Source organism: Chlamydotis macqueenii, chromosome 1, assembly GCF_036417535.1.
Source record: "Chlamydotis macqueenii isolate bChlMac1 chromosome 1, bChlMac1.mat, whole genome shotgun sequence".
NCBI classification, from domain to species: Eukaryota; Metazoa; Chordata; class Aves; order Otidiformes; family Otididae; genus Chlamydotis; species Chlamydotis macqueenii.
Window position 1 is genome coordinate 41,611,739 of NC_141556.1, and position 13,475 is coordinate 41,625,213.

The window sequence follows — 13,475 nt, forward strand, 5'->3', positions numbered from 1 at the left end:
CATTCTTTTATTATTAATGTCCCAAATATTTCGTGCAATAAAACACTTAAATGAACCAACTTCAATTTTAAACAAATAATCCCAGTAAATTGTGCTTCAAGTCTAGAAGTGAGCTGATCCAAACTGGTCTTGCTGATAGCTACCAGAACCAAACCAAATAAGCTCTCCCTAACTTCCTTCATCTACTGCTTGTTAGATCGGCTGCTTCTTGGCCCTGACAACTAGCATGCATGGCCACTGTCTTCCATACGTAGAATTTCCTTCCTGTCTGGTGCTTCTCTGCTGATCCCGTTTTCCCCATCACATCTTATTTCTGACAAAATATGTTTTGAAACCTACTCTGTTTTCTGGAAAGCATAAAAATAAGACACTAAGAATTGGCTTGAAAATAAGAACTTGCATTCTCCCTCAACAGTAGCGTGATTTGATTAATCTTCAAATAATACTGTTTACATCAGTTGCTTACCTAAAGAAGAGTATGTAGTATTGTGGCTCTGTAATTTCAGTCCACACTGGCTCAAGGATAACACAGCAGACTGAAGTATTTTATAACCTCTACAAAAGGTTTTAACTGTGCAGAGTGTAAGTGCATTGGTACCTATAGATACATACACTAAGACATATACAGAAAACACTGAAAATATATATTTTTTTTTAATTATGAAACATAGCAGCTTCCAGAATCCTATGAATCACTACAATTTCTTCATGCCTCTTAACAGAATAATGTCCCAACACATGCCAAGGAAAAAAAAAGATGTAACTAAAAAAAAAAAAAACAAATATGAGGCATCAATAGAAACCATTACACGCTATATGTAACCTTCACTTCTTTTGTACAAAAAGTGAAAAACTATTCACTTGGGCACAGGGAGGGGGAGAAACTGGATGAGCATATCATGTGCTCAGGTCTGTCTCCATTTATCCATTACTATTTCTAATACTTCTCAGAGCTGAAGCAGTTCTTGTCCAGATGTCCCGGAAGGAACAGAAAAAGTAGCTGAAAAACTTTACAAGTGGAATAGTGAGGCAATGAGGAGAAAATGCAAGGAGGCAGAACACTACTTTTTTTTTTTTTTTTTTTAAACAAACACAGCTTCATGTAGCTTCTCCAAATTTATCTTCTTAATTACAAAACAGAGCAACTACCTTAGTCCAAATCTCTTCAGAATATGCACTTTTTTTTTTTGTCTAATTAAAATTAAGAGAAAGCTGCAGTACAAAAACTCCCCTTACACACAGAAGGAACTGTATCCTTCGATTACAGACCTATCTTGCCTAGTTAATGGGTCTGTTATCTCATCTTTCAGAGTCAGGGCTATGACCCTGACCAGGAATGCTCTGCTGACACTGGTATCAGGACATTTCCATGTCTTGTACCGGAACGGCAGGGTCGCACAGACTAACAGGAGGCTCCACCACCAGTCTCTCACACCGCTTTCTCTGCATCTGCCTCCAGTCAGTTCTAGAGCCACTACTAAGCATCACTCTGCCAGCCTACCAGGTTCTTCCACAACAGTCTTCTCTGCCATGTGATGTTAATTTTACTAAAAAGTGGCTTAACATCCAGGAGCTTGAGGAAACAATGCAATCCTGAAGGTTTTTCCCTTATTTCTCTCCATGTCCTCTCAGGTCCCTTGACACTGTTCATGTAGCCAAACTGTAAAAGAGAACAGACTAAAAACCTTTGTCCATTTAGAAGTGAAACTGAAATCTCTGGGTAGATAAAATTAAGAATTTAAATACAGATAATGTTTTATTTCCCCTCTCTGAAGCTATCTCCCAACCAAGAAAGTCACTAGCCAGGTATTCTGGCTAAGCACCTCCTGCTTTAACTCAACAAGAATATAGGAAAGGCAGACTCCATGCCTTTTGCCAAAATATGACTCTGTTTCACCACTGCAAAGGAGAGGGAAAATAAAAAAAATCAAATTTAAACTTCCTCCTTTGTCTCCCTCCTTCCTATCAAGTCATCTTCACGTTTCACTTAAACCTGCAGTAGTAAAACAGTTAATTACACGGCTTGGCTGTAAAAATTCACTAGTTCTCCACCTTTTCAACAGCTTGTGATTTATTATGCCTGGTAATAGTTGTATACACATGCTCATTTGCTTCAATTACTTCAATGTAATATATGTTGCTGGAGAGACAGCTGACACACAACTGAAAGGCCGTTAGATCAAAAGGAATCTGTAACATTTAATAAAAATTAGCATTGTTCTCCATGGTCTGATTCTAGGCTAAAGTTCATTGTAACTCTTGAGCATCAGCCTGTAGGATTAAAGGGGTTTCTGGTCTCCATACACTCAGCACCCAAAGCTCTCAAACTCTTAATTCCTTGCAATAAATTTGATTCCTCAAAGGACACAGAAGTACTTTTAAATAGCTGGAAGTGCTTCTATTTGCATGTTCTGTACATGTCAAGGGAAAAATGCACTTCATTAGCCATCATATATTAGACACACATACAAAAAAAAAAACCAACCAAAAAACAAAAAACCCAAACAATTTAAACCCCTTTTTCCTCTTCTCATCTCCCCAAAAATAAAATTCAGACAGAACAGGTCACTCTACTGATAAAACCAGAATTAGTATCGTTCATTAGGTGACCTTAGACTAACATCACAGGAAACCTTCTATCCTTTTGATATCAACTCCCAGTGCCTTAATAATTGATACACTTAGAAAATGCACTAAGGTACACAGCTTGGAAATTTACATGGTTTCAAAATACTCACAAACAGAACTACAGCCAACTCCAACTGCAGAAGTCAGACATAGCTGAAAAGCCTGCAAAAACAGCAAAGTACCTGCACTCTAGTGTGGGCCACAGTATATCTGCACATGAAAAAATAAGATTCCTCATACTGAACGTTAAGTACTTTGTGAAAGCAGGCACTGGACTAAATATGTCACTGAAAGGGATAAAAACACTCCTGGTTTCTGTTTTATATAATACCTAAATCAACTAGAAGAAAAAAAAATACAACTTAAATGTTTAGTTCATTTATCTAGGAGGAGATCCATTCTCAGTGAATCTGCTGAATATCTCTTTAGAGGAAGAAAACTTGTCTGTTGTATACTTTTTCTAAAGGACAGAATGCATTCCGATATCAGCTACTCAGTCAGGGCTTCTTCAGTAGTAAATGCTGGCTGAAAAAAACCAAATCATAATCCTCTGCTTAAGACGTTCATCCAGGACACTGCCTGGGGCAAAACTTAATACAAAACAAAGGCAAACAGAAGACATGCAATTCCAACAGTGCATGAACACTTGTGACAGAGCCTCTGTTTAGTTTTAAAACATTTCTCCAGTCTAAAAATATTTACAGATTAACAAATCATAGACCTCTCTGAATTGTACAGGTATGAATTCCACGCATGGAAACTGAAATAAAATCAAGTATGTTCTGACATATCTGACTGAGGAAATTTAAATATAACAATCCTTTTTATATGGATTTTAGAAGCTTTAAATAATGAACACATTATACAAACTGATACTGATGCAATAATACAACTAAGAGTGCATTTAGCAATGCAAAGTAAAAAAAATATTCCTTTTCCCTGTAGAGCTATACAAGGAAAACCCAAAACCTTCTTAAAATCAAACTCTGTAAAAGCTAAAGGGAGAAGAAAGAGGAAGAAAAACTGATGGTGTAACAGAGAAGATAGAAGCTTTCTAGATGCACTCTTCCAAGTCTGACAATAATTTACCCTGACATTTTGACAACACTACATTTTCCAGTACAATCTTCCACCCAGTCCAACAAAAGAAAAGCTCATAAATAATTCTCTACAGGCAGTAGTACACGCACTCTTTGTGGTATACAGAAAATAGAAAAAGGAAACTACTAGACTATGATACCTATAAATGAGTTTTTACCCAACATCTTATTTTTGCACTTGGACTTTAAGTGGAAGTGTTATTCTCCTCTGTAACAAAAAGGTTATTAAATATATACTTGCCTTCAGACACCAATACTTGATTCAGAAAAACGGCATCTGAACCATGACACTACAAGTTGTGTCAGTAGTTTATAGTAGCAAGTTTCTTTCGCCAAATATTCTTCTGTTCTGTGGTATTTCCAAGTTGAGCGCAGTTTAGCTGACTACTAATTCCAGAGACAAGCCTGAGAGTGGTCATGAATGAACACCAAGGCTCCAAGTGCACTGTTGGCAACTGTACTTGGCTGCACCTCGTCGCGTGCTAACATTCCTGCTCAGCTCCTCCCACCCAAAGTAAACAGGCTTGCTCACTGCTCAGCTTTCAACAGTTTTCATCTCAGCCCTTATGAAATTCTCAAGGTCACAGTTCAGGTTCAAGTAGACCAGCTCTGCAGAGATTGTAATGGAGGAAGAGAACTTACTTGCTTGAGAAGTTTCGCAGTAATCAGCCCTGCTGTGCCTTTCAAACCCAGTACCACACTTTCATAAAGCTATAACCCACACAGAAAGGAGTACGTGCAATTTACCCAAGCCACAAATACTGGGTGGAGTAGCATTTCAGAAATGGCAAGTTTTAATAAACACACAATGACTTGCAGAGAGGAATGTGCCAGAGCATGCATTACAGTAAGAGAGCAGGAGGTCAAGATAATAGATTCAGGAGACTAACCACACACAGCAGAACCAAGTTCACTAACATGTCCTTTAGGTGTCTATTCTGGAGCAACAGCCTTTCATACGAGCTCAGCACAGCCAAAAATGCCCTTACACTCCACCAAAGGCAGCTTCCCCTCCAGCTTTCTATTCATTGTGATCATCATCATTGTTGTGATACCTATAACTCTGCTTCCACTGGGTATCCATCTCCCTGCACCTAAGCCACTTCTGTTTCTCAGTTGTGTAACACAGAATACATTTTCATCGTATCACAAACTGAATTAACAGCTACTACTGCTTCACTGGAAAGAAGGAGCAGATCCTGTTTCTTGTCTCAAGCTCCTTCTGAGAACACACTTTCACTGCCTATCTTTACTTGATGAGCTGACCTCAAAACAAAACAAAACAGATAAGAGCAAGATGCTGTTAATTTAGCCCAAAGATTTACATTATTTTAAAATATCTCCTCCCTAATCTTTATCATCTGAACACATTTTTCACAGATACTACACACATTTTTTTTACCCCGTCTGCCTCCCATCAATGCTTTAGATAAAGAAGGGAAAAATACCCAGGGTGATGCAGTCAAGTTCAGGAGCCAAGCAGCTTGTCTGCACAGATCACTGTTCTCTACATGAAATACAGAAACTGGAGCTCTAAAATCTTAATGTGTTATCTGCTGAGTTGTCAGCCTTAAAGTATCAAAACCAATACTGTCAACACAAGCACCACTGCTGTTTCTTCTTGTTTAGGTATGGATAATTAGCGCCACCTGCAAATTAGAGTACTCATTCAAAGCCACAAAAATTAAAATGGCAAAATCTTTCTATAATGAATGTTGGGAATTTTGTGCTGCTGTTCATGTGGATTTTCACCTCCTCACACTCTTAAAAAAATAAGCTCCTGAGCAAAGAGACACATGTGTAAACTACTAGCAAGTGAAAGAACTAGAAAAACATTTCATCATGTATACTTAAAGACTTAAAGGCACACAGAGAACAGTCTCATTAAATAATGCCATAAACAGACTATATGAATACTGTTAAAGAAAAAAAGACAAGTCAGACATTTTCAAACATGCTATTTCAGAATTTTTAATATTATCTTAGCTAGATTTCTCTTTTTAGGAGAATTAGAGCTCATTATTTAAGCATCAATGCTGTTTTTGTAAAAACTTTGAAATATGTTTTAATAGCATATTTCTAAGTTAGAAAATACTAAAAACTCTCTGAGGAGACTTCTGATTTTTTCATACATTTTAAGTGATTACTATTTCTACATTAATCCATTTTATCAAACAAATAAAGTGGTATCCCAGTGTAAGTTTCAGTTAACAAGATTTACAAGAATCCAATTTAGCAGGGATAATTTGTGTAACAACATAAACAGCTTGTGTCAGCAAGCAGAGTTCTGCTCTATAGCTTTTGAAAGTGCAGTCTTGGACGCAATATTTTTCATGTTCATTTTTAAACTGTAATAAAATAGGTGTGTCAGTGATTCATTTTGGTCACTCTTATGACAGGTTAAAAAAAGTAAAAATAAAAAAATAAGCTTGATATAAGTTTAGTTGTTTGCCCATTAGTGGTTAATAACATTTTCAACCATAGAACACATACACAGAAAATGAGCTAAATTAACGTTGTTCAATCTGTGTGCCAACTGCTAGAAATGAAAGTTGTTTTAGCAGTCTTAGCATCTATATGCACTACACTCAAAAAATATGGTCTTGGTAAGTTGGCAAGGCCATGCTACCTCGCTAAAGCCTAAAAACATACCATCCCACAAACATAAGCAAGGCTTTACAGCAAAAGCTCTCTCTTCAAACCCATTAAAGTTTCCATCAAAAGGCTACTGAATTATTTAAATCCAATTACAAGTCTGACAATTGTACATAAAATATTTAGTAAAAAACATAGTATAATAATTTAGTATGTTCAAGGCACAGAGAAGGTTTTATTGCCTAGCAGATAAGGCAAAAGAAAAGCAACAATGATCTGAACATAAACCAGAAGATACTGGAAGGTAACATTCACATACAATATATAGATAGCCTCAGAATAGAGGACATCATATCTTCAAGAATCTTAAAAGGTTTTCCTATACTTCTGCATATTCTCATCATACAATACTACAGGGACATTGTAAAGACCTTTGCTAATTGGATTTCAGTTACAACAATCAGCCTGAAGTACTTCCATCACTTTAAACTCTGTTCTACTTCATATTTTTCAGGCTTGCAGTGTATCTTTTTCTGTAACAAGCTCACATTTTCACCAGCACTATAATTTCCGTGTAGGAATAACTATCACAGAATAACCACCCAACTTCTAAATGTGGCTCAACCACCTCTGAAAAACTAAACATACATCTCTCGAGTTGCAGATCAGCCAGAAGTCAGTAATTAAAGGTTACTGAAGCCTAGTCCACATCATACTTTTTCACTACTGAAATTGACTGCAAGCCAAATTCCTTGTTTCATGAAACTACAGCCTCTTTTCTAGTAGTGCTCCTAAAAGACTAAGTCAGCGATGACCGATGCTAAAATAGGCACAGATACATTTAACAAGCTTATAATCACTTATATAAGCCCTGAAATAATCAGAGGGAAAAAAAAAAAAACAAAAAAACAGAAAAGACGACTTAATATCTACAAGGAGCTTGCCATAGTACAATCGAGTCTTCCTGCTTTTCAAGCTTATCTTAATGACTTTCCTATGAGTGAAAGTCCTTAAAAACCACAACTGTTTGCTTTTATAAGTTAGCGAGAATAGCAAAATTAAAATGAAGACTTTACTACAATATTCAAATATACTTATATAACTACATTTGTCTAGTAAGAGATACAACAAAGTACATAGGGAGAATAACCAAAAATTTATTTAAACATAATAAAAATTACAAATCACTTACATATGTATATTCTACAGTAAGGCATTCCAGACTAAGCACAATGCATGCTAGAGAACATTGAGTGCTGTTCCAGTGACATAACAACAGCTTTTAGAAAATGTATCAGAGCTAGCTGTGGGTAGCACTGAAAATACTCTCATAATAATTCTTAAAATACACTAAAAGACTACCAGATTCAACGTGGTAACAGCTATCTTTGGCTTCAAAGTTTTTTTTCTTTTTATCTGAATGGTACTAAATGGAAAACCAGGAAAATTACTCAAAGTTACCTGAGAAACTGCCTCTGTTACTCTGATGGCCTAATATAATTACTTTAACAAAGCAAACTATGGGAGGTAGGGAGGCTCGTACCAAAACCAATCTCCAGAACACTACTCATGGCAAGAACTAAAGGAAGCACAGATGACTAGCATGGCTGCCAAGAGTAAAATGAGAGAGAATATAAATTAAAAAAAGCCTGAAGTTTTCACTAAGGACTCCACTGGCAGGAACAAGTATGTCTAATGATATCCTAGGCAATAGGAGAGCACAAGCAGTTTCAAATACAAACAAGCTTGGTTTTGTTTTTCAAACAGACTATCAACATATCAGATCTACTAATGAATTTAACATTGAATCCAATGGATGCAAAGTTCACATGAATCCACCAAGAGTTTGTTTTCAACAGGTTTACGAAGGCAGAGGGACTGTTCGAAAGCTAGCAAAAAGTAGCGCTGAGACTTTTTTTCTCCCCCTTTCCTAAAAGAGAAGGATGTTTCAGTAGAAGATCTTCACATAAAGGTTCCAGGCTTAGATGTATCATAACACTTCTGCGTAAAGACACATCTTAAATACCTGAGACATTAACATGACCATAGGTTACAGGATTACACAGAGATAACGATTTACCATCACGTGGACTGTTCTCCCACTAATCATAGCATGCTTTCATACACTAGTACACCACGTAATGCATTTACTTCTCTTTCAGATTAACACATAAGGATACAAAGAATTACATACAGTATTTCTATATGCTTGCTTTCTTTATCTCTTTATTGTGAAAGGCAGTGGTTTTGAACCAACATTTGCAGCAGACAATTAATGTCAGCATTTAAGTTCTTTAAAACTTCTGTAAAAAAAGAGCTTTGTCTTACCATGGCTGTGGGCAGATCCTGGACTGAGAGACGGCTGGAGTAACTCTTTGGTTGGAGTAAAATAGGCTTCTTTCCCCTGGCGCTGGCTCATTTTTCCTGGAGTTAACAGCTGTGATTCATCGCTGTTTGTTACCACTGCTGAAACACAAAATGGATGCTCATTCAATGATGTTATATGCTTGTGCAGAGACTTCTATTAACAACTTCACTGCTATTTATGAAACTGGTATTAAAATATCATCTTACGAAATTTTTTGTTCTAGAAAATGAGGATTTCAAATAAGAGATTTACTTTGGAGGGAACGGCAGAAAGGAGCTAACAAGACTAGTCCAAAACATGAGGCAAAAGCTGATAACAAAAATTAGGAGGAGATAGGAAAGGCTGCTACTGAACAGAGATACTGCACTGAGCTGTTACTTAACTTCTGAAATCCTGCTTGCTTTGCCACTTTTTTGATAGTTCTTGGTTTAATTAGCCACAACACAGCCAACCCAGGACATGGCTTACCAGATCAAGCTGTGCAACCACCCCAGAGAGCCAAGATGAACGTACGTACATACATTACAAAAAACAAGTCTTATTAATAAAGATCATGTATAGACTCTGTCAAGGGAAAGGTTTAAAGCAGAAGAGTTACTCTCCTTGAACCTTATCAGTCTGAAGGACTTGTTTGGTGTCTTCTAACTAATTCATAAGATCACCTGGCCAGTCATCCTGTTTATGATGTCTGTACATTTTCTTAAGCTACACACAGCAAAAAGTGTACCTTTTTTATTAGGGGAAGAACAGCTGATTCAGTAACACCTGTCCTGTGGAAGCAGATACACTGACAAAAAGTGATCACAGGAGAAACAGAAGATGCTTATAAAGAAAAGGTCTACCTAAAAGATTGGAACTTAGGACACAGTTCTCAAGCCTTCCTCAACCAGTTTTAAAAGTTCAGCAGAAGATCTAGTCTAAACAAAAAAGTTCCATTTTCTAGATGGAATCTTCAAAGTACAGAAGCCCTCCTCTTAACTTTATTTCTACTATTATTACACTAAAGAAAACATTTTTTCAGCAAAGCCTAACTTAAACACAAGGTATTACAAAGAATGCAAGGATGCCAAGATACCCACCTGTACTATTTTTCTACATCAGATAAACCATCTAAAGCTCTGCTCCAGACAAACTACACCCTATGCAGACTGCTGTTCAAGAAAAATATGTGAAAAGAGGGATAAGGGAGGCAAAGAGCTCATTTTACCAGTTCCGAGTTCAAGTCTTTCAGCGCCAGAAGGCCAATACTTCAAAGTAGTGACTGACTTTGTTGTTCTTGTAGGACCACCAAACCAGCTTTTTATTTTCCTGCAGCTACAAGCAAGAGGAAAGGGGGGCAGTGGAGGAGTTGCTGAAGTCTTAGGAAGGGACTGCACCAGAAAAGGTCTGATATTTGAAAAGAAAAATAAAAGCCGGGCTAGAAAACAGCTGCTTCACATGTTCGCGCTAAACAGGTCCCTTTGAGGGAAATGAGCTATACTCACTTGCTTTAAAAATGTTTAAGGTGCACTGAAGTAGCACCAACTTTGAATCAACTAGCAGAAAGCTGCTTTCAAAGAGCCACTGGCCATTTAGCTCCATAGGAATGACATTTCATAGCCTCTCCTGCAAGTGACCTCAGCCAGCACTCTGCTGTGGGCAGCGTTCCAGCTCCGTTGGTCGGCACTCCATGGGTGGGCGCCTCGCCTGCTGTGCTGTCAGCCGTGTTGGAGACCTGCTCTGCAGTTGCAGTAACAACCGTTTCTTGAGTGACCCGTGCAGAAGGCTCATTTCTGAACAGGCACCATGCCACACCACCACTTTTAAGCTTTAAGCTTTGGAAATTCTCAGGTTTTTTTAAGCTGTCAGGATACAATCATTTCTCAGGTGGTACTTGTCAGTAATTTGGAATGTAAGCAAGCTCTGCAAACAAGTTTTACCAAAGTATGAGCTGAACTCAGAAAGAATTACAATGAAAAGGAAAAAGCTCCTGGAAAGCAGAGAGAAAGGGAAAAGTTATCCTAGTAACAAACCTGAGTTTTCAAGATGCCATTCAATCAAACACCTACCACTCAGAAGCAGATCTTTCTAAGAGAGGAGATTTAATCAGCACATATTAATAGGTAACTCAGCAATTTGTAGAGGCTCCTTGGCTGCTATTTATAGCTTCTAAGAGATTGATTTTATAAACACTATAAAAATGTATGGCACATACTTAAGTCATCCATTTACTGATAATATTTGATGATCTAATTTTGAATTCATTTGAAGCATGGAATGATTTTATCCTAGAATTTAATTTCATTTACAGAATAAAAACAACAGTGATACTGAAAGAGAGCAAGTCATTTACTCTAGTGACCTTGCTCCTTGTGAAATAAAAGTTAGCATGAATGAATAAATAACATTCCTAGTCAAACATGTTTTATTATTTGCCCAAAATACCAAACTCAAACTTACAGTTTTGGATTCATGTTTCCCTATGTACCTGCACTATACCTCAAAAACCACACTCTGTTTCTGACTAATCTTTAAAGCGCTCACACTTTCTAGTGAGTTTTGGTGAGGATAAAAATTATTTTTTGGTGAGGCTGGGGAATGACTCACCTACAGAAATTACCAAAGGGCTGGAGCACCTCTGCTCCAGGACAGGCTGAGATAGTTGGGGTTCAGCCTGCAGAAAATGCGGCTCCGGGGAGACCTTGTAGCAGCCCTTCAACACTCAAAGGGGACTTATAAGAAAGATGGAGAAAGATTTTTTTACAAGGCTTGTAGTGACAGGACAAGGGGCAACTGTTTTAAACTGGAAGAGGATAGGTTTAGATTGGACATATGAGAGATATTTTTTACATTGAGGGTGGCAGAACACTGGAACAGGTTGCCCAGAGAGGTGGTGGCTGCCCCATCCCTGGAAGTGTTCAAGGTCAGGCTGGACAGGGCTTTGAGCAACCTGATCTAGTGGAAGATGTGCCTCCCCACGGCAGTAAGGTTGGACCTCTTTAAAAGGTCCCTTCCAACCCAAACAATTCTATGATTCTAATGCTTCTTAGGTTTCACATGCCATCTCTGCAACTTGAAAGACAGATTCGGTAGTCCTATGCTCAATGTGTCTGACAAGACATATATTAGCATTGCCAACCATTCCTTCCATTTAAAGGCCGCAAAGTGGTGATTTATTTTTAGACTTTCACTCAGGCTTCAGAGCACTCATCCAAGAGAAGGAAGATCTCTGTCCATCCCCTCCTTTACCTGAATGAGTTTAAACCCACACCATCTCTCTCCTTGAAGATGTGCAGAGGGTTATTTTAGAGAAGAAACATCACTTAGTAAATATCAAAGCCTTCTCATGACTCTTTGGAGGGCACATTTCAATACCAACAGAATCATTAGAGTTGATAATACATATTTCCATTTCCTCATACTAGTCACAATATTACTAATATAGAATCATAGAATGGTTTGGGTTGGAAGGGCCTTTAAAGGTTATCTAGTCCAATCCACAAAATCTATAGTTTGTCAGTAAGATTCATGCATCAGAAGAAACATAAATTGGGGTCTTTACAGCCAATGTAATTCAGCAGATAAAGCTATGGAAAAAAAAAAAAAAAAAAAAAATCTGAGGTGGCAGATTCCCAGTTCTTCTGTTTCTAAAATGAGCACGTGAAAGTGCCTACACTCTTGAAAATAGCACAGGGACATCAGATAGAGGAAAAGTTCTATTATAATTCAGTTCCGCATTATTTTTGAATGTCTATAGAATCATAGAATGGTTAGAATTTGAAGGGACCTTCAAAGGTCATCTAGTCCAACTCCCCTGCAAGAAGCAGGGAGATCTCCAACGAGATCAGGTTGCTCAGAGCCCCGTCCAACCTGGCCTTGAATGTTTCCAGGGATGGGGCATCCACCACCTCTCTTAGCAACCTGTTCCAGTGTTCCACCACCCTCAGTGTAAAAAAATTTTTCCTAATATCTAATCTAAATCTATCTCCCTCTATTTTGAAACCGTTACCTCTAGTCCAGTCACAACAGGCCCTACTGAACAGCCTCTCTCCGTCTTTCCTGTAGGCCCCTTTAGGTACCAGAAGGCTGCTATAAGATCTCCCCAGAGCCTCCTCTTCTCCAGGCTGAACAGCCCCAACTCTCTCAGCCTGTCCTCATAGGAGAGGTGCTCCAGCCCTCTGATCATCTTATTATCACGTAATAAGCAAGATCAGCTAAGACAATGTCTTCTGCACATGAAAAGAAATAAAGAATTTGTGCCTGGCCTGCATCTTTCCCTTCCCCACATACACAAACTCTTAATCCAGGTAAAATTATTCTGCCAATCATACTAACATCCATGATCCAATGGTGCTAACAAAATTTTTGGCCATGTGCACGTATGTAGATAGACACTGAAATTTTCCCTATCACAACACCAGATCCAGTTCTTGAGTATAACAGTATATACATCTGTTCATTTCTGAAGATGTAAATTTATTGAAATTAAGTGAACCATATAGCACTATAAACAAGACAAGCTCAAAAATAAAACTCTTTCTCAACCATTATTTCCATATCTTTATTATCTATACTATAATAACATTTGAGGGTTTAATTTCAAACTGATAAATATATCTTTTTGTCTTGTAGATAAGTAATTTAAAAGATTTTTTTTTTTCTGGCCATGACTGGGAGAGGTGAAGAATAAACTCTTCCCACTTAAAAAGAAAAGAAAGGTTAATGTAGGGAAACATTTAGATGAATAGTATTCCAGGTAAAATACTTTTCCAACAGTAAACTTTAATTGTACTTCAGCTCCTCAA

At 37.7% G+C, this 13,475-nt stretch overlaps 1 protein-coding gene across 7 annotated transcripts in view; it reads right to left on the reverse strand.

Annotated features, from left to right (window-relative positions):
- The window catches only part of OSBPL8 (oxysterol binding protein like 8), a 91,709-nt gene that overhangs the window by 41,276 nt on the left and 36,958 nt on the right, over positions 1-13,475 (reverse strand). For 5 of the 7 annotated variants that reach the window (XM_086749605.1, XM_086749596.1, XM_086749581.1 and 2 more), the window contains one exon: positions 8,652-8,789. Coding sequence is in view for 5 of the 7 variants with exons in the window: in XM_086749581.1 (XP_086605707.1) it covers positions 8,652-8,789 (138 nt within the window). In the remaining 2 variants the exon portion in view is untranslated. The remainder of the gene's footprint in view (positions 1-8,651; positions 8,790-13,475) is intronic. The other 2 variants (XM_086749588.1, XM_086749614.1) reach the window with 1 other exon arrangement.